The sequence below is a fragment of the Sprattus sprattus genome, assembly GCF_963457725.1.
Source record: "Sprattus sprattus genome assembly, chromosome: 3".
In the NCBI taxonomy this organism is placed as follows: Eukaryota; Metazoa; Chordata; class Actinopteri; order Clupeiformes; family Clupeidae; genus Sprattus; species Sprattus sprattus.
The window spans coordinates 24305398-24327732 of record NC_137922.1 but is presented as its reverse complement, the minus strand read 5'-3'; the positions used below and the strand labels follow the sequence as shown (position 1 = coordinate 24327732).

Genomic DNA, 22335 nt, shown 5'->3' with positions numbered 1-22335 from the left:
TTTTATGGAGAAATAGTAAAAATAGTGCAAGTATAATAATAATAATAGAAATAAATAGTGCCAGATGAAATTAATAAAATGCTTTGGTCAAAAGATCAAAAGGTTTTAAGCTGCCTTTTGTCTCTAGCTAAATAGTATATCTAGCACTTATAAAATCATCAGCACAGCGATGCATCATGCTTAAAAGTTGAACAGGATCTAACTGATGTTTGTGTTCTGTGTTTAGTTAGTTCAGGCTGTTGTGTCGTGATTGACAGGCAGATATGGCTCATTGGGTTCAGAGTTGTAGTCTCTCATGGTCTTTCTGTTTTACGTCAGGGTGTCAGAGGCCTGGAGTACTGTAGTGTTACCTCGGCCTGTATGCTCCTATGTCCGGCTGTGTGTCGGGTGTTTTGGAGTTGGGTGTGCTGAGTGGACCAGAGAGACAAACTGGAATCAGCGGGGCAGTAGTGGGGGTGAGAGGAAGGGCAGTGTCCTTACTTGGGGCAGATAAAGGACAGAAGAATGTCAATTTCGTTTTTAATGATAATTGGGGCAGGATGGATGTTCTCTGTGTTGTAGTGACAGGCGGTCATCTGCCACACGTCCAGGATGTAAACTCCCACGCCACGGAACGCTTCTCGCAGGATTTGATCCAGCTGCATGGAAAGCCAATCACTGCCATTAATATCCTGCAAAATACACACACACACACACACACATTATAAGAGGAGCCCAGAGGCTCTTAGGCCCAGTGCACACGGAGTCTAGTTAGCCTGAACCCGGATTCATTTTTCACACGGATCCAATCTTTAATCGCGTGCACACGAAGCCTGGTCAAGAGAAATTTGCGTGCACACAAACCCAGCAGATCGGATTGAATCCGCTGTAGTACATCCCCCACACCTGTTGGTGGCACTTTTACGGTGCTAGAGACAACTGAAGAAAATGGAGAAGAAAACAGGTGCATGCTAGCCTGACGATGTCATACTCATAATTCTAGTCAGAATATTAGTCTGAGTCTGCTCTATTGAGCTGTGATTATGGGGCGTGTTTCAACGAACCAGGAAAAAAAATGCCTCTTCGCTCAATTGGATACCTACAAGCAGCGGTGCAGATGGGATTTTTAAACTGGGGGGGACACTAACATCGCCATATCAGCTATGCAGAGTTATTAACTGATGATTGTCGCCTTACGTAGGGAGAGTGGGGGGGACGGATAGGGGTCACTTTGAATCTGGGGGGGACATGTCCCCAGTGCTATCTGCGCCCCTGCCTACAAGCAATCAGAGCAACATAGTATGACCATCTGATACATTAAAACTTTTACCGGATCCCCAAGGGAAGGACGGCAAAAACATATTTCCGATCGACAAATGCCTGGATCGCGTTTCTCTGTTCCTCTTTCAAAATTAATGCGCTGTCAATATCTGTTAGATATGCCAGCTCACGTACTTATTAGCAGCAAGGCTAGCTAGCTACTATGTGTTTCAATGGATTTTTTGTCTAAGCGTTAGCAATAACCTATCAATAATGGTCTAGAGCGCTTCAGTTAAGACCTACAATCCTCGGCAACATTCGTGTTACACATACACAACTAACCGAGTCAATGTAGACATAAAAAAGTCGTGTAGATAGCTTAAATCACATAAAATATGTCCCACTAAGCTCCCGAGACGCTGCCATCTTGGTTCGAGTTCTAATCTATCTATCTAATCAACTCAAGCGTTGGTTGGTCATCTGTCCATCATCGTAAAAAGCCCGCCCTGACAATTTGATTGGTACGACAGAATCCTGACTTCTGATACTCTCTCCCCAACTGCACAAAGCCAGACCGAATCTCCCTGACCAAAAATGTTGTGGGCGGGGTTCGGGCTTGTATCCAGGCTAGTGTGGCGCTGCTCCGTTGGGCAGAATTTTTTCCCCGGTCGAAAACATGACAGCCAATCAAATTGTCAGGGTGGGCTTTATACGATGATAGACAGATGGCTTGAGTTGAATTAACGGCAGACTCGAAATCGCACCAAGATGGCAGCGTCTCGGGAGCCTGTTAGTGGGAAATAATTTATGTGAATTAAGCTATCTACACGACTCTTGTATGTCTACACTGACTCGGTTAGTTGTGTATGTGAAACACGAATGTTGTAAAGTATTGTAGGTCTTAACTTTAGCTCTCTAGACATTTATTGTTAGGTTATTGCTAACGCTTAGACCAAAAATCCATTGAAACACATAGTAGCTAGCTAGCCTCGCTGCTAATAAGTATAACGTGAGTGTGCATATCTCACAGATATTGACAGCGCATTCATTTTGAAAGAGCAACAGAAAAACGCGATTAAGGCATTTGTCGATCTAAAAGATGTTTTTGCCGTCCTTCCTACGGGATCAGGTAAAAGTTGAATGTATCAGGTGGTTATACTACGTTGCTCTGATTGGTTTTAGGTATCCAATTGAGCGAAGAGGCATTTTCTTTCCTGGTTCGTTGAAACACGCCCCATAATCACAGCTCAATGGAGCAGCATCAGACTCATATTCTGACTAGAAAATATGACATCGTCAGGCTACTTTATTATAGACCGGTTTGAAAATTCAGTCTATAATACAAATATTTTCACATCAGATTTGCTCATATAGGCTGACACTTAAAAAAAAACGGTTTTGTACAATGGTCTGATGCAAATAGATTAAACAGTGATATGTTAAAGTGTGCCTTGTCAATGTCATCCCTTTCCTAACAACATCAATTTAGGTAGATAGATAGATAAACTTGTATTAATCCCGTATAGCAGCAAGGCAATAGGAAGAAAATCTTTTTTTTTTTTTTTTTTTTAAGCTGGAGAGCTGATAATACAGACTGCCACAACCGCTACGCCATGGCAACCCATTCAGTTATTAAATAATGCCAGTTGTCAAGTCAAGTCAAGTCATATTTATTTGTATAGAACTTTTAAAAACAGTTCACGCTGACCAAAGTGCTTTACAAGTAAATCACAATAAAGTAAAATATCAAATAGAAAAACAGAAGCAACACACTTAACCTTTTCTAAGCATCTATATACACATCAAAAGAACAGAAACACCTCTAACAGAAAGCAAATATACAAATTATCAACTAAAATCAGGTGGATCCAAAAGCTAAGGAATGAAAGTAGGTTTTGAGCCTGGACTTGAAGGTGTCATTAGAGGGGGCTGATCTTATAGAGAGGGGGATGCTGTTTCACAGTTTAGTGGCTGCAACAGCAAAAGCGCGGCCACCCCTGGATTTAAGCTTAGATTGGGTGACTGCCAGGAGCCCTAAATTAGACAACCTAAGGGGCCTAGCGGTGGAATAAGGGGTTAAGAGGTCAATGATATAAGAAGGGGCCTGCCCATTCAGGGCTTTAAAAACAAACAGGAGCACCTTAAAATCAACCCTGAACCGGTGAACAGCCAGACACACAAGGAGACACACACTCAGGGGCGGACTGGCCATCGGGGATACCGGGGGAATCCCCGGTGGGCCGACGGGTTTGGGATGATCAAAAACACCGGCCCACTTCCATCACCAACCAGCCCTCTGACATCGCCGGCACCACCAACTAGATTCTATACTTGACAGGACACGTATAATTTTCTCTAAGACATGTAGTAGTTGAAAATCACTGACTGATATTTATACTACTCCTTGCGGTCTGTATTCACACTCATGGTGCCTATTTTTCTAACATTTTCTGAAGTGTCCTCTGAAATGTGTTGTTACTGACTTCAGAATACAAACGTATGAAAATATCTCCACCTGATTCAGAAACGCCTTAAGTGTTCTCAGATGTGCGGATTGAGGATGAGGATTCTTAAATAAAAATGCACGTTCTCGTTGCATTATGTAGCGTAGCTGGGATGCCGCTTCACGGACTAGTTTTATTGTTACGCCGCGGTGTATTATGGGAGTAATACACCCAGCTGTTAGCCTAGCGATAGTGCTAGGTGTGGTATATATCTCGTTGTTGTGTGTGTGTCCTGTGTAAATACCTGCTTGTTATTGTTCCCGTAATGATTTGTACATATAAGTGAAGTGCCACCGTGTCTGTGTGATAGATGTATTGTAATTATACAATTATATATCAAAATATTAAAATATTAAATTATTTATTTGGGAAAGCACAGACTGGTGACAGTGATACAACGGTAAATTGTGACGTTGACTTGGCCAATGTGTGCTTGCTTTTCACAGATGAGGTAACGTTATCTACAAGCTAGCCTAGCTAACGTTAGGTAGATAAATGTCCAAAATTGACACAGTTATGATCTGGTAAAATAAGCAAGCTGGCGCTGTAGTCATCATCGAGATTATCCCATTTAAAATGTTAGCCGTAGTCACTTGCTTATAATCGATCAGCAAGCTATCCATGGTGGTAGTTGTAAAGAGTAATCTTATCATTTCTAATAACTTATGTCAAATAAGTTGACCAGCTAGATTGTTACGCTAAAATCACCGTGTTACACACAACACTAACATTATAAACAATGTTAATATGTTATCTAGATTAGATAGTGAGGTAATAATAATACATGAGTATACTAATATTGTTTTTTCTTACCATGTGACTAATGCACCCGGCTAGCAGAGTTAGTTTAGGTTCAGTTACTTAACTTATTGTTTTGTTAAGCACCTTCAACACCCCTACACACACACACAATCACACACCCAGCATGCGACACTACTGATACCACTGATGTTCACACCTCATCGTATGTTTTATTCTGTTAATTTCTACAATATAGTTCATACTAATTCTACCCTCTGATTCCAGTTTCTTTATTGTGTGGACATTCATGCCTTACGGTTCTGTAGTTATACGTATAACCATCTGATACTAGCCAAGGTTAAGCATATTCATTTAGCAAACTGTATCTACCTTGGAGTGTTACAGTATCAATTTATTCCATCTGTCCATCCTGGCAAATTGGTGGATCCAAATGTTATATATATAAAAAAAATTTAAATTTCTTTGTAATCATGCAAAATAATGTTAAGTGTATGGGTACTCTTCCAAGTAGGCCACTGACTGGTCGATACATGTGATGCATTGAGTGGGCAGCACGCCTTGTATTGAGTGGGCCGGTCTACAGTAACTCCCGGGCCACTTTTTCCCCCCAGTCCGCCCCTGCACCCACTCACATGTGAGTCTAAACTGCCAGTTCCAGTGCATGTGGTAAGAGAAGGCTGCTCCCAGTGCTCACCTTGTACCCCGTGTTTGCGGACTTGATGATGACCTTGGTCTCCGGCGCCCTCCTCAGCAGCGCCACGACCGCACGGCGGACCTGCGACACCCGGTTGGCGTAGTAGGGGAGCGGGAAGTTGGTGAAGTGCGCATTCATGTTAAAGATGACGACAGTGTGCGGGCCCCCAGCCATGTCAAAGATCTCCTTGCTCATGTAGTGCAGTGACGCCACCGGGGCCTTGAGGCAGCGCAGAGGAAGTCCGTGCGAACGGTAGTGCAGGTCGATGTTGTTCTGCACGTCCACAGCCATCAGGGGCCCCACCTGGTACTCCGAGTGGAGGTTCATAAGCTTCAGAGCTGTGAGAAACAATAGTGTGATAATCATGCCTTTGCTTGATGGGCAAACAGATAGTGGTGTATATAAATATATATACAGCCGCGGAAAAAATTAAGAGACCACTTCAAAATTATCAGTTTCTCTGGTTTTACTATTTATTGGTATGTGTTAAAGTAAAATGTACATTTTTGTTTTATTCTATAACCTACTGGCAACATTCCTACCAAATTTCAAATAAAAATATTGTCATTTAGATCATTTATTTGCAGAAAAATGACAATTGGTCAAAATAGCAAAAAAGATGCAGTGTCTTCAGATCTCGAATAATGCAAAGAAAACAAGCTCATATTCATTTTTAAACTACACAATACTAATGCTTTAACTTAGGAAGAGTTCAGAAATCAATATTTGGTGGAATAACCTTGATTTAAAATCACAACTTTCATGTGTCTTGGCATGCTCTCCACCAGTCTTTCACATTGCCGTTGGGTGACTTTATGCTACTCCTGGCGCAAGAATTAAAGCAGCTCGGCTTCTGTTCATGACTTGTGACCCTCCATCTTCCTCTTGATCACATTTCAGAGTTTTTTTTATGGGATTCAGGTCTCGAAATTGGGTAGGCCATGACAGGGTCCTGATCTGGTGGTACTCCATCCACACCTTTACTGGCCTGGCTGTGTGGCATGGAGCATTGCCCTGCTGGAAAAAACACTTCTCAGAGTTGGGGAACATTGTCAGAGCAAAAGGAAGCAAGTTTTTCTTCCGGGACAACGTTGTACTTTGCCTGGCTGAGGTTTGTAAAAAACCATAAGGATTGAACCAAAGCGGACTGGAGGTTCTTCTAAGTTCGTCTTCTCTGAGTCCAATTTCACAGTAGGTGCAAGACTCTGTGGCTTGTAGGCCTCTCCAGGTCTCCGTCTAACCATCAGACGACCATGTGTTGGGCAAAGCTGAAAATTGGACTCATCAGAGAAGACGAACTTAGAAGACCCTCCACCTGGTGTGGATGGAGTACCACCAGATCAGGATCCTGTCATTGTCAGCCCAATTTCGAGACCTAAATCCCATAAAAAAACCTCTGAAATGTGATCAAGAGGAAGATGGATGGTCACAAGCCATGAAAAGAAGCCGAGCTGCTTGAATTCTTGCGCCAGGAGTAGCATAAAGTCACCCAACGGCAATGTGAAAGACTGGTGGAGAGCATGCCAAGACACATGAAAGTTGTGATTTTAAATCAAGGTTATTCCACCAAATATTGATTTCTGAACTCTTCCTAAGTTAAAGCATTAGTATTGTGTAGTTTAAAAATGAATATGAGGTTGTTTTCTTTGCATTATTCGAGATCTGAAGACACTGCATCTTTTTTGCTATTTTGACCAATTGTCATTTTTCTGCAAATAAATTATCTAAATGACAATATTTTTATTTGAAATTTGGTAGGAATGTTGCAAGTAGGTTATAGAATAAAACAAAAATGTACATTTTACTTTAACACATACCAATAAATAGTAAAACCAGAGAAACTGATAATTTTGAAGTGGTCTCTTAATTTTTTCCGCGGCTGTATACTATATATATCAGTCAGTAAATACATGCATCTTAAATCTATGACCCACTTACTATGTGAGTTCTATGAGAAAAAACAACAGTAAGTGGGTCAGAGATTTAAGATGCATGTATTTACTGTTTCCAAAATATAATTCAGACAGTGATATGATCATATAATAATAATGTAACTCTGATGATGATAATAATATTTATATATATGAAGGTAAAAAAAATATAAAACAGGTTTGTCCCACACTCCCATACCCAGTGCATTCTCTTCAATCTCATTCTGTTTCAGGTGCTTTTTGGTAATCATTTAACCAGTTCAGTCCCTGAAATGTAAACATCTTTAAAGAGAGAACTCATTCTCCTGTGAGCAGCACCGTGTGATATTTGTGTGTCTTACTAGGCACGGCCCTGATGAGGTAGTCAAACCACTGTCTACTGGTGGAGTCTCCCATAATGTAGATGTGCTTGTCCTTCAGACACTGGGTTGTGTCATCCGCTGCAAAATGACGGGCGGCACACACAAACGACGTCCAGACGTTGTTCATGTAGAACCCTGATGGTATTGGTGTGGGCAGCCCAGGTTTACACGACTCTGTTACCCCTAAAGGAGAGACAGTATGGGAGCATGACGTGAGGGTTTTCATATGTGTGTGTATGTGTGTTTGTGTGTGTATGTGTATGCGTCCGTGGGTGTCTGTTTTGCGCCAGGGTTGCTCTGCAGTCAGTTCCAAAGAAAGTGGAAAAACATACCAATGGTTGTATTGGAGGCCTTGACTGTAATCAGGCGTGAATCCCCCTTGAGCCAACGGTTGACATGTTGACTGTGGAGAGACAAAGCACTCAGCATCCTGCAGCTTAACTTTCACAGCACCAAGGTCATAGGTTCAACAGAGGATGCATACCTGTGAGCATTAATACCTGTGAACATGCATACCTGTGAGCATGCATACCTGTGAACAAGCATACCTGTGAACATGCATACCTGTGAACATGCATACCTGTGAGCATGCATACCTGTTGCTCTTGTGCCTACTGAATGAATGAATTGAAATGTTTTACTTTTAAACTCTAACAAAATAATCAACAAAAGCAAAGCATGCATAACAATCTCTGCCTTTACCTCTACCAACCTAGCAACATAAAGTTGAGCATCAGAAACAACAGTTATAAAATATGTACATGATTACATGAAGAACTGTATACCTAAATGATGCATAGCATCTCAATTAATACCAATCCCCTCTTGCTCACCTGTCCATGAGTACCTTCTCAAGGGCTGTTAAGTGATTGGCGTAGCCACCCATGGAGTGGTTCACCAGGGCGCTGCATGCCAGAGTTTGGGGTTTGAGGCACTGCCACGTCAGCCTGATGTTGTCATCCTGGTACTCACAGCAGCAGTCCTTCTGGTCCGACCCCAGCACCACCCCCTCCCACTTGATGTTGCACACCACCGTCTCCTGCACTCGAGCTCCCTGGGGGTCATTGCCCACGAAGTAGCCATGGAAGTAGACGCGGTTGGAATCTGTGCTCCGGTGCCACCTGAGGACCTGCACAGCCTCGCTGGAGTGAATCAGGCGGACCGCCACCGACGCCTGGCCGGCCCACGGCAGGGTGAACCGGGCCGAGTAGGTACCGTTCTGGTGGTCCAGCACCTCTCCAAACACACTGGCCTAACATCCAGGGGGGAAAGGAAAGCAAACATGCACTCATCAGACTGGAGTGACCTCTTGTACAGTAGAGATAAAGATGTTATTCAATAACTGTGCTCCCTGTGGCGTAACTCATGGTGGGGCGATGGGGAGATTTCCCATGGAGGACTCAGGGACGAAGCTGCTATATGGAAATATGGACAGTCGAGAACTGAGTCCCTGCTCATGCTGCTAATGAGGGCACTCGCAGCAGAGCTGAGTGATTGGCAGTTGAGATTCATGCAGGAGGAGAGAGCTCATTCAGAAAATGTCAATGTCAAAGGGAAAGAAAGCGTTTCCATCATCATCTGTATGGACGAGATAACAGCGGGGACAGATCCCAAGCCCTTCAGCGAGTCTCTCCTTAAGGCTCCCAAGTACTTGCAGAGCTTGCTACTGGCATTCCAGAATTACAACCTAAGAGTTAACTACAAACTAAGACCAGAAATATTGGCGAATGACACACTGAGCAGGGGTGTCACTTCCAGCGCCCTCTCCGACCCCTTCACAGGCAGAGCACACAGTCTGTCGATGGGGGGCGAACAGCTGGCGATTGAGCCCATTAATATGACTTAAGATCTCAGACAGGAGACTGCTGCAGATACAGCAACACACAGATAATGGCAGTCAGTAGCAAGCCGTCAAGGCTACTATCCTGCAGGGTTGGCCAGTTGAAAAGGGTGAAACAGTTATACTATTGACCTATACTATTACATGCAGTTTTTCCTATGTTTTTGCAGGAAGGAAGAGTATGGCCCTAGCTTGTATATAATGGACCAAATGAGTGATTCTTGAATATATAGGCCTGGTGCTCCTCATGCTGTTATCAACCCATGAACAGATCTGTGGAAATTAAATAAAACTAAATAATGAAATAGGCTGAACTGCATAAATGGGAATAATAATAAAAAAAAATACCTTTAATTTGTCTGAATACACCTTTGCCTGGAAGAAATCCCCTCCGTAGCTTTTTGGAGTTTTGGTAAAGTCCATGGCAACGATTGTGACGTGGAGCTCCTCCCCCACGAAGTAACTGCCCTTGAGGTCATTAATAATGAAGGCTGAGTGGCCTGGACTGGTGCTCATGCTTGCGGTGGTAATCTGGCGGTCCGGTCCGCCCCAGTGGACCAGCTTCAGCATCCGGTCCCACTCATCCGCACTGAAGCCCGGGTCATTTTTGGTGGATGCTGGAGAGACCTTTGGGTTGTTGAGCTTTGGTGTTTGGTCAGTGAGTCCGTCGGACCGGGGCATTTGCAGCTGCAGGAGGGGCCTGGGAAGAGGGCGGCCATCACCTTTACTGTCTCCATAAGTGTATGACCACATCACCTAAACAGACATAAACAAACAAACAAAAAAACAGTAATTTTTAAACAAGCACTTAGTGCATGCATCCTGTCAAATTGGTCTCTGTGCTTCAACACTATTAAAATAAAACAAAATAAAACATTATTAAAACAAACAAATATCAACCTACCCAGGAAAGCAGAAGTCCGATTGACAAAATCAGAAAGCCATGCTGCAGGATCTGACCACACCCTAGTGCTAAAACAAGAAAGTTGAGTCAGTTAATCTTCATCAAAATTACAGTTATAACTCAATTCGTCTTCATCAAAACTACACTTGTAACTGAGTTCGAAAACTATAATTGTACGTTAGTTCGTCTTCATAAAAAAAATACAAGTGTAATTCAGAAAACAAAGCTTTGAATAGGATGATTTAACATAATGCTAAATCAGAGCTGTGTCCTCTTAGAGTACGGAGCCGACTTAATGACGTAATTTAACTGGTTACATTTAGTCTACTGCAGTATTAATAACTTGACCACAACTACTCACGCCTGCAAACTTTGGATATCCGTGTGTGGGTCTTTGATTCCATTCCACTTCTGATTGCTTTGCGTGGTGCCTCAAACTTCTCTTCAGTGTTTGGTGTGTCTCAGTGCCTTGAGAAGTTTAAAGTACTGGATGGACTGTGTTTTGTGGCCTGTGTGTCTGTCCTTTTCTATCGTAAGAATTCATAAACAACATTCTATCTTAGGTCATTGAAATGACAATATTCATTTACAGTCCCAAACCTGGTCAGAAAAGAATCTGGCGCAGAGCAAAACATTCCCAGTCCCCGCTTCCTTTACTGCCATGAAACCCTAACGTGTACAAGATAATTTCAGCAAATCCATTTAAGGCATTTTGCACAGGTGAAAATATGTAATGGTTGATTGGACATTAGTCTTTCACAAATACGTTTTTGTCACGTCTGGATCTACGGCATCTCTTAACATGGATTGGAAAATTTCACGAAAGGGCGGAATAATGTATCATGGCAGGTTTAAGCTGTCAAACACAGAGGTAGCAGGGCAGTATGCATGTGACACAGTCAGGTGTGTGTGTGTTTTTCTCAAAAATGATGATGCAGCTAAAAAGTCTTTAATACAACTTTGAATGCAGACTTCTGAATTTGGGAAGCTACTTTTTTGCTTTGCAAGTTAACTGTTAGGTGGGGCACTGTTAAGTGACTAGCTGGCTACTAAGTTTGCATCGTAAATTTGTAATTTTAGCCAACCGTTTTCCCGTTTTGAAATGCATGCATATATTCAAACGTTATGATGGATTTACCTAATGTATGAAATCTATGTGCTATACTGTGCCTTTCATTTTATAGAGCAAGTGTGGTGTGCCTGAAGCAAAGGCAGAAAAACAGCGGGAAGTAATTAGACAGAGAGATTCTCTTAAAAACAATATTGTTACCCAGGAGCTACGCTTACCTGTCAGTGTAGCTACTGTAGGCCAGTGGTTCTCAACCCTTGGGTCGCGACCCAAATTTGGGTTGCCGGAGTTTCTGAAAAGGTCTCAAGATGAATTCTAAATGTAAAACCTTTTTTTCAAGCCATGCTCCCTCTGTCCATTAGGGAATCCCTGCCCCCAGTTCTGACATTAAACTACATAAGCCGGTAATGGTTTTGCATGTAGGCCTATCTAACGATAACATGTTCGAACATTCAGCCAATCAAATTTGCATATAAGATATTTCAAATTAATGCAACATGTATTGCGCGATAACATGCTCTGACGCAATGTCTATAGGCGACTAGTGTAGGCAAAAAGTCAACAGAGTATCTTCGTGTAAAACGAGTACCAGCTCAGATACGACTTCTTCTGAACGATCCCCCCCCCCCCCCCCCCCCCCCCCCCCCCCCCATACAGGCTAATGATGAGCTAATATTGAACCTAATAAGTTAAAAAAAATCAAGGGGTCGATAAGTCCCCCCATTTACTGGACACGGTTCAAGTCACGCCTGATGTCATTTCCCAGTCCTCTCTCTGCCTCACTGTAATAACAGGTCACTGTCCTGTCCAAATAAAGGCATACAAACGCCCCAAATTAAATATTTAAAAGATAAGAAAAGGGAAACAAAGTTCATAGTCCATTTGCTTTAGTTCCAGGGTATTCAGAAACCGATGAACAGCCAGTGTACAGGAAAAAAGGGTCAAAACAGGTGTTGTAGCAAAAAAACCTCTTCAAATCTTTGAGTCATAAATCATTTTGGCGATGGGTGCCCTTTATTTTGGTTTGAGCACCTGCCCCCCAAAATGTCTGTGCACCTGCCTGCTGTTAAGTGACTAGCTGGCTACTAAGTTTGCATTGTAAGTTTGTAATTTTAGCTTGCTTAGTCAGACTTGCTAGACTTAATCTTTGTGTATCATGCTAATTCTGTTGAGTTGGCTGCCGACAGGGATAGCATCAGTTTCTGTGTTTTTGCTGAAACCCAGCTCAACTGTGCTTCCCCTGTGGGTAAAAGCACCAGCCGCCACTGATGCACACACAGGTCACCAAGGTCTGAACCTGTTTAACACACTTTCAGTGCTAAACCGCGCCACTAGGCTCACTGAAAACCTAGTTTGTTTCTCCAGAACACTTTTTACTCTTTTGTCTTGTTGCTCTCACACGCATTACTCCCTTTGATGTGACGGAGTGTTGAGCTTCATAAAGGCACTCAGGTTGATAACTCAGACACCTGTAGATATGCTCAAAGTAATTAATTGTGTAAAACAGAGTACATGTACACAAATTCGAACATGGGAACACAATAGTAGGCTATACTTTATACTGTTTCATACTGTTGTAAAAAAATAAGCCTTTCAGTTGTTCTTGGTATTTTGAGACACACTGAAATGTAAGACAGACCAATCTCCAATCCCTCATTGTAAAAGTAGACTGACACAGAGTTTTTTTTGTCCATTTGTTTTGAAGCCCAGCTCTACGCTGCAGAACCCCGGGTTGCTGAGGCCCACCTTCTTCTCAGGGTCCTGACTGAAGTCCAGCCTCCCTGTGTGTGTGTGTGTGTGTGTGTGTGTGTGTTTGTGTGTGTTTGTGTGTGTGTGTGTGGGTGTGGATGTGTGTGTGTGTGTGTGTGTGTGTGTGACTGAAGACCTTCTTCTCGGGGTCCTGACTGAAGTTCAGCCTCCCTGCACAAGGGGACACCTGGGGATGGAGAACACACAACAGACTCACACGCACACTCACGCACACAGACATACACACACACACACACACACACACACACAAAAACACATGCACAGACATTCAGAAACACACACATTACACACTCTCAGACTCACACACTGGCTCACTCACACACATAAAGCAAGAGCAACCTTAGCCCACTCCTGTGCACGTCCCTGCTCCCTGCACAAGGGGACACCTGAGGATGGAGAACATACAACAGACTGTCTGTCACCGCTGACACACACAAACAAAGTCAAAGTCAAAGTGTTTATTGTTGCATGCACCAAATCAACACGTTCTCATTCCCAACTCGTCAGAATTTGCAGCTTGGTCAGACTCAGTCGGAAAAGCGTAAAAAACCGAAGCAATATCTGCCTTCTAGCGTCGATTTTCGACGTGCAATGTTATTTCATTGCGTCCTATCAGGCGTCATTTTTCGACTTGCAAGGGTGTTTCATTGATTCCTATTACACCGAAGCTGTCAAGTTCTCTAGTGTCTCAGAATACCAAAATATCTATAACTTGTGCTTCATGAAATACTGTTTTTCTGTTAAATTCTTACAACTTAACATTGATTTCTCGTTAGAAATGCAATCATAACATGTTTATTGTACGTCGTTTGACTTCACGAAGTATGTTCACGAGGAACGAAAATTCTCATTCACTTTAAATGGGATGACGTCATCAGTTCCATTTTACCAAAATATGTGTAATTACTTGTGTTCTGCTTCATGAAAAACTGTTTAGTTGTTATATTCTTACAATTTAACATTGATTTCTCGTCAAAAATGCAATCATAACACGTTTATTTTACCTATAGTCTTTGAATGGGGTGACGTCATCAGTGGTTGTCCGTTTTGCGCCCCCCCCCCCCCCCCCCCCCCCCCCCCCCACAGGACCCATAACGCTGGTTTTAGTAAGCTATGTATTTTTTAAATAACCATTTCTTGCTCAATTTTCATCCGATTTTTAAACAGTTTGGTTTGTTATAAAGGTCAGAGATGTAGTTATGACAGGACATACCTATGAATAATTGTGTTATTTTCTAAATAATTATAGCCACGTTAATAACGTTTGTAACAAACCAAACCGTTTTTAAATCCATTGAATAATTGGGCAAGTTACGGTTATTTAAAAAGTACATACCACTACCAACACAATGTTATGGGTGGGCGAGCTCATATACGTCTTAAGACATCTAGCCCTTATATCCATGGTTGTTGCAACGGAGCTGTGTTTTTTTCTGAATAAAAGGCACAATAGCGTTTACATTTCTCACCCAAGTCGTTTTTATATTCAGAGTTTTATGATCTACGTGCATTTATTATTATGACTATGAGGATTAACAATACACAGAGAAGCATGTTATGTTGTCCTGTTACAGTTTTTCCCCAGAGAGGTTATATTTTATATTGATATTGATATACGCACACACTGATTCTTGAGATAAGGGACAACACATGTCCTCCACTGAAATACAAATTTTGGCTTAAAAATCCAGATATTAATGAATTGAAATAGACTTTAATAGCTCAATATGAAAGACTTAACTACACCAATGTACTTAGTTTTGTCTATATTTATATATTTTCATAGCAATTTGACCAAGTGCAAGCATTGTCCTAGAAAGTACATGCAAATTAACATGTCCTCTGCAAGAGGTCACAAATTCTAATTGCAAAGAAAAGTCAATAAAAATGTAATAAATACATAAATATTATTATGAAATGAATTGCATGGCTTTATAAAATGTAACCGAATACATAAAGCGAAATACCAATCAAATTATCCATTAATATTTGCCGCTCAAAGTAGTGTCCTCAGTTCATGTCAACTCCGTCAGAATAAAAAATAAATAAAAAAATCAGGCATATTATGGTCTGAACTATAACCCTGAGGACCCCTTTTACATGCTTCTTCTCTTGATGGATGCAGCAGTACAGCACATGGTCTCGTAAGTTTAACATTTGTATTCATTTTAAGCTAACAAAGTTGATATAACTGTCGTCACAGGTTTTGTATGTCAACTTTGTCATCCAAAAATGATTATTTTAAATAAGAATTGTGAAATAAATTGAGGTGTTTTTGATGAGTTTATGTAGGTAGCTAGCAGCTGGGGAAAATCAAAATGCCTCCAGTGTACGGGATACAATTCAGACAATAAAAATGTTGAATTTTGTCAACCCCGTCAGACGTCAACTCCGTCAGAATGGCCGTCTGACGGTGTTGACGTTCAAACTGACGGAGTTGATAAATACTCCAAAAACCTCATTATTTGATGCATAATAAACACAGAATGTGTTTATGATCTAATATTGGCATAATACTAATACAAAACTGACTGACTGGCAAAAAATAAATGAGCAACACACTGAAGCAAGGACCAGGAAGAAACGGCCATTGACCATGTTGATGGAGGAGATGGTAAATGAGGTACGCGAAGAAGATGATACAATGGACTACCTGACGGAGAGGCCGCAGTTTGTCAGGCTGAAAGACTGCGTATCTGAGACTGTGTGTGCAGCACCGGCGCTCCACAGGGGACTGTGCTCTCACCAGTGCTGTTCACCCTGTACACTTCAGACTTCACTTACAACACAGAGTCGTGCAACATACAGAAGTTCTCTGATGACTCTGCTGTTGTGGGGTGTATCAGGGATGGACAGGAGGCTGAGTACAGGAGCCTGGTGGACAACTTTGTGCAGTGGTGTAGGCATAACCACCTGCTGCTGAACACCTCCAAGACCAAGGAGATGGTGGTAGATTTTAGGAGGTCTCAGCCTCCTCTGCTACCAGTCTCCATAGAGGGTGTCAGTGTGGAGGTGGTCAGCACCTACAAGTACTTAGGAGTTCATCTGGACAATAAACTGGACTGGTCAGCTAACACAAATGCCATCTACAAGAAGGGCCAGAGCCGACTTTACTTTCTGAGGAGGCTGAGGTCCTTCAATGTCTGCAACAAACTCCTGCGCATGTTTTACTAGTCTGTTGTTGCCAGCGTCCTTTTATATGCTGTGGTGTGCTGGGGAGGCAGCATAAAGAAGAGGGATGCAGGGCGACTTGACAGGCTGGTGAGAAAGGCAGGAGCTGTTGTTGGCACCGATCTGCACTCTCAACATCAGCAAGACTAAGGGGATGATTATGTTCCTTAGGAGATGGCAGGAAGTGGAGCATGCACCACTACACATCAACTAATCTAAAGTGGAAAAGTTCAGCTGCTTCAGGTTCAGGTGAATATCAGCAATGGTTTTACCATTTTTCTGCAATGTTTCCCCTCCCCTATTACCACTTCTAAGGCTGAATCCCATTTCTCCCCCTACCCCTTCGTCTTTCCCCTTCCCCTCCGTTTTGCGCGTTCACGTGTAGGGGTAGTGCTATCCCAATTCACGTTAAGACAGAGGGGTAGGGGAAGGGGAAGCGCTTTCTACCCCTCCAAACGGAGATTTTCCGAGGGCACACTTCAAACGGAGGGGTAGACTGATTTCCCTCAATGCATTGCGAACCCGTGATCATTAAAGAAGAAACATCGCGGGAGTCAATTTAAAAATGTCGGAAACAGCAGGGAAAGCATCACACAATTGAAAGTATTTTCTTTGTAATTCATGATTTTAAAACTTGTTTGATGATATGTTGCATTGTGTAAATAACAGCTGCAGGCGCCATGTTTGTTTATGTCTGGTGAGTGACAGCTGTCGCTCTCCGGTAACGTAACAGCTGACGCAGCGTAGCCTACTGATGACGTACGTAAGTGTTGAAGGGCTATCCCATTTCGAAGGGCTAGCGTTCCCTACCCCTACGTTATGGCTCCGTTTGAAAAAGCGAGGGCAAAGGGGTAGGGGTAAGGGTAGGGGTAGAGATTAGAAATGGGATTGGGCCTAAGGAGTCAATTTGATTGTTTTTGCACTATATAAATTAATTGAATTGAAGTCAATGGTTTAACAGCCTTGGTCAGTGAAGGAATCATTCGTAAGATTGATATTATAATGCTTTTATGTGCGTATATCAATAATCAATATACTGTAAAATATAACCTCTCTGGGGAAAACTGTAACAGGACAACATAACATGCTTCTTGTGTATTGTTAATCCTCATAGTCATAATAATAAATGCACGTAGATCATAAAACTCTGAATATAAAAACGACTTGGGTGAGAAATGTAAACGCTATTGCGCCTTTTATTCAGAAAAAAACACAGTTCCGTTGCAACAACCATGGATATAAGGGCTAGATGTCTTAAGACGTATATGAGCTCGCCCACCCATAACATTGTGTTGGTAGTGGTATGTACTTTTTAAATAACCGTAACTTGCCCAATTATTCAATGGATTTAAAAACGGTTTGGTTTGTTACAAACGTTATTAACGTGGCTATTATTCTTTAGAAAATAACACAATTATTCATAGGTATGTCCTGTCATAACTACATCTCTGACCTTTATAACAAACCAAACTGTTTAAAAATCGGATGAAAATTGAGCAAGAAATGGTTATTTAAAAAATACATAGCTTACTAAAACCAGCGTTATGGGTCCTGTGGGGGGGGCGCAAAACGGACAACCACTGATGACGTCACCCCATTCAAAGACTATAGGTAAAATAAACGTGTTATGATTGCATTTTTGACGAGAAATCAATGTTAAATTGTAAGAATATAACAACTAAACAGTTTTTCATGAAGCAGAACACAAGTAATTACACATATTTTGGTAAAATGGAACTGATGACGTCACCCCATTTAAAGTGAATGAGAATTTTCGTTCCTCTTGAACATACTTCGTGAAGTCAAACGACGTACAATAAACATGTTATGATTGCATTTCTAACTAGAAATCAATGTTAAGTTGTAAGAATATAACAGAAAAACAGTATTTCATGAAGCAGAACACAAGTTATTACAGATATTTTGGTATTCTGAGACACTAGAGAACTTGAAAGCTTCGGTGTAATAGGAATCAATGAAACACCCGTGCAAGTCGAAATAACATTGCACGTCGAAAATCGACGCTAGAAGGCAGATATTGCTTCGGTTTTTGACGCTTTTCCGACTGACCAAGATGCAAATTCTGACGAGTTGGGAATGAGAACGTGTTGACCAAATTGCTTCAGCACAGCAAAATTCTTAAGACTTGGCCAGCATCATCATCTACGCAGTAGACGTCATACAGATAACAAGTAACATTTACCAAAAATAACAAACAACTCTATAACACTATAACAATAAATAAAACATATAACTTATAACATTAACATACAACAATTTAAAGAACAACATTGAATGAATGATCTAATCAATTATTTAATGACCAAATCAGATGAATAAATCAATGAATGAAGAAACAGATGAAAGCTTATATTGCATCTTAAGGAATTTGTCCTGTACATCATGAGCCATGAAGTTGAAACAATACACAACACAGTACAGACAATAAACAACGAATCCCTACAGTAATCCATAAGATTAAACAACAAATAAAGACATTAAGCAGTGGGCACAGCACATCACATCACAGAGCAGCACATAAAGACATAAAGACGTAAAATATGAATGAATGGAAACCCAAAAGCAAGAGGATCATTCTAGGGCATCACTGCAGAAACAAGAAGTGAAAGACTCTGCATAAAATCAAGAGCAGCTTGACATACCACAACAGGCCATGACATCTTCACACAAACATGAACTTCTGCTCTAAGCTTTTCATGTCTCCTTAACCCGTAAGACAGACTGACCGTGGTGTTGACAAAAGGGCAGAGGATTCCCGCGGTGAACAGGCCCAGGAGGGGTCCACATATCACTCCACAAATACTGCCCGCCGCCTGGACAGATACAGTACAATGGGTCAGTCAATAGTTAGTGTGTGTGAGTGTGTGTGTGCCTTTGATGTGTGTGTGTTTTGATGTTTTTTCACTTTTGAGGATTGTTACGTTGGTACAGTGCATTTTCTGGTGAAATATTCTGGGGCTTAATGCGGACTTTGGCCTCAAGCAGATACTGTAGGTCCCCTCTTATGTGCCGCGATTTTGTTTAAAGTTTTTCCCTGCCGTCATTGTGCTTGCTCTTAGGGGTTCAGGCCCTGGCCTCTGTAAAGCGCATTGACACAATTTTTATTGTTTCTGTGCTATATAAATAAAACTGAATTGAATTGAAAGAGACCAACCTGCAGAAGACCCCCCATGAGAGAAGCTAGTCCTGCCAGTCCACATAGCGCTATACATAAAGCCTGAGACAGAAGAAGGAAGGAACATCTTTTAATATTGTCATTTACTATAAGAGTATTGACTAAATCAATTCGGTTTATATTGCTTTGTACTTCACCATATTTCTGGATAAGTGAGACATTAACAACCATAAGATGGAACAATGTTGGCAGACAATTACATAACGTCCCCAAAAAAGTATATCAGGTACTAGCCATTTCCCAGAATGCAGTTTAATTTAAAATGTCCCCATGTTTCGCTCATTCCAATTTAAATGCATTCATTCAGAAGATGCTTTTACTCAAAGCGACTTACAGAACAGACATACATTTTCTTTCATCCTGTTGCATGTTTCATTGTTCATGTTACGCCATAGTACCACGTTGTTAACCACACTGGTCCGCAATGCTGTATCAGAGGGGATACACACAGCAGCACTTAGACACCTACTCTAAGGCCTTTTGAGAGCCTGGAGAGCTGCTTCTCAGACAGGTCCATGTACGGCTTCATCAGGTCCTCCACTGTCACTGCGGCCAGGGCGTTGATGCTGGAGGACACTGAACTGGGGGGTGGAACATCTCACAATTGCTTTACAAATGCAGGTGCTTATCAATCAAGCAATTGATGATTTGTGGTGGTACGATTCCATGGCAGAGTTAACAAGTATTCCAGCATTTTCTTAATTTTTAAAAACACGTGAATTCAAGACTGAAGGTTAAAAGGATGCTGTGTTGTGGTCCTTCTCCTGTTAGTCATCTCCCAGTGAGAGCTACTCCCTCTCCTCCCCCTCCTTCCTCTCCTCCTCCCTCTCCCCCTCCCCCTCCTTCCTCTCCTCCTCCCTCTCCTCCTCCCCCTTCTCCTCCTCCCCCTCCCCCTTCTCCTCCTCCCCCTCCCCCTCCTTCTCCTCCTCTTCCTCCTCCTCCTCTCCATACCAGTTCTACTACTGGACTGTCAAGCAGTCCAGGAAGACTAGGGTGCCCTCGCAAGATGTCCAGCACCAGATAAAAGACATCTTGCGAGGGCATCCTGGTCTTCTGGAGAGAGGAGGGAGAGAGAGAGAGAGCGAGGGAGGGAGAGAGGGAGAGAAAGAGGGAGAGAGAGAGAGAGAGGAGAGAAAGAGAGGGAGGGAGAGAGGGAGAGAAAGAGGGAGATAGAGAGAGGGGGAGAGAGAGAGAGGGAGAGAAAGAGGGAGAGAGAGGGAGGGAGAGAGAGAGGAGAGAAAGAGAGGAGGGGGAGAGGAGAGAGAGAGAGAGAGGGAGGGAGAGAGAGAGGGAGAGAGACAGAGAGAGAGGGGGGAGAGAGAGAGAGGGAGAGAGAGAGAGAGGGAGGGAGAGAGAGGGAGAGAGAGAGAGAGGCGCCACATAGGGCATTAACTAAACACAGAAAACACAACACATATCACGTACATGTCATGTACAAACAACCACTGCAAACAGCTACAAACCTCCTTTGTATTAGCACAGTTGAACAACATCACAAACTTGCGTGAGAAGAGTGACACGTAAACAAAAGTAGAGACCAAAATAAAGTGAAATTTTAATGAAGAATTATAATAAAGTTAAAGAAGCATGCTAAGTACAATCTCTTTTTATAAGTTAGAGTGATTGTCGCTTATATGAGGCCTGGACAGTGCTAGAGATAGTTAGGAGGGGGGGGGGGATCACCAAAACAACAAACAAACGAGGCTGACTTCAGTCAGTTTTTATTCCCACAAACGACACACAGTAACACACACGTGCATACTATATAGTGGCGATCAGGACACTCACAAACACACACGCGCACGCAGGCCTGAGGTCTCAGTGAATGTTATTGAATCCGCATTAGCACGGAGTGTGTCCTGTGCCAGAGTACTGTCATTTGCCCAACTTTTTACATTTCCCATGAAGACAAAACAAAAATACCAGTCAGCTAATACCAATACCATATCAAAATACCAGCCATTTACCTCCAGTACCAATACCATATACAAATACCAACTACAATAACACCATTACCAATACCACATACAAATAACAGCTATATTCAGTAATACCAGTACCATATGAAAATACTAGTCAGCTAATACAAGTGCCAATACCATGTAAAAATACCAGTACACAATCTAAAGCTCTCCAATACATCCCAGAGTGGTGGAGTGTTTGACTCAAATATACCTTAATTCCTGGACTGAACTGATCCAGGATAAGCACTAGATGTGACTTTACCCACTAAACCCAGTGTTCGCTGAGGGAATAAAGATTTTGCTTCTTTTGTGTTGTTCCTGGTCTGCTGAGGAGATAAGACTCAATATGGTCTCGTGTGGAGACGAGACTAAACAAAAACTCACCTGGTCTGGAACGAACTGCCTAGCACTACCAGAGCAGGGGCGTCCCTCTCTAGAGAGAGACACACACACACACACACAGTGGAACTCATTCAAAGCCATAACTCCTGGAAATAGTTCTCCAGTGATAGTTCTTTGGTAATAGCATAATTATCCAGTGATAGTTCTTTGATAATAGCATAATTATCCAGTGATAGTTATTTGATGATAGCATAATTATCCAGTGATAGTTCTCTGATGATAGCATAGTTTAGTTGTCCACTGCAGCATGTAATATGTCACTACCCCTTTAGAGTCCCTTGTTTCTGGGCTCATATGATGTGCATGCATGTGCATGAGCATCATGCATGTGACTGGGATACCTGGGGAGGCTTTAGGTCCTTTTCGCTCTCTCACGGTCTCCATGGGGACAATCTGTCCTGCTGGGACAGAACTTCATTGATTTTGACAAACGATGTATTAGATTATAATTAAGCACTGTGTCTTTAATTATCAACCAGTATATTGTATAACTGTGCAAAACACACCAAGAATGCAAACACACCATG

The 22335-nt window shown here is 42.1% G+C and overlaps 1 protein-coding gene across 1 annotated transcript; it reads right to left on the bottom strand.

Annotated features, from left to right (window-relative positions):
* Positions 1 to 476: 476 nt before the first annotated feature.
* On the bottom strand, positions 477 to 20473 carry LOC308362681 (NXPE family member 3-like; the record flags this gene model as incomplete). The annotated part of the gene is made up of 10 exons (XM_080835410.1): positions 477 to 671; positions 5200 to 5537; positions 7472 to 7675; positions 7825 to 7895; positions 8326 to 8744; positions 9681 to 10088; positions 10237 to 10304; positions 13184 to 13241; positions 19912 to 20023; positions 20406 to 20473. The coding sequence occupies 10 exons, from the start codon at positions 20471 to 20473 to the stop codon at positions 477 to 479; spliced, it is 1941 nt and encodes a 646-aa protein (XP_080691536.1).
* Positions 20474 to 22335: the final 1862 nt, after the last annotated feature.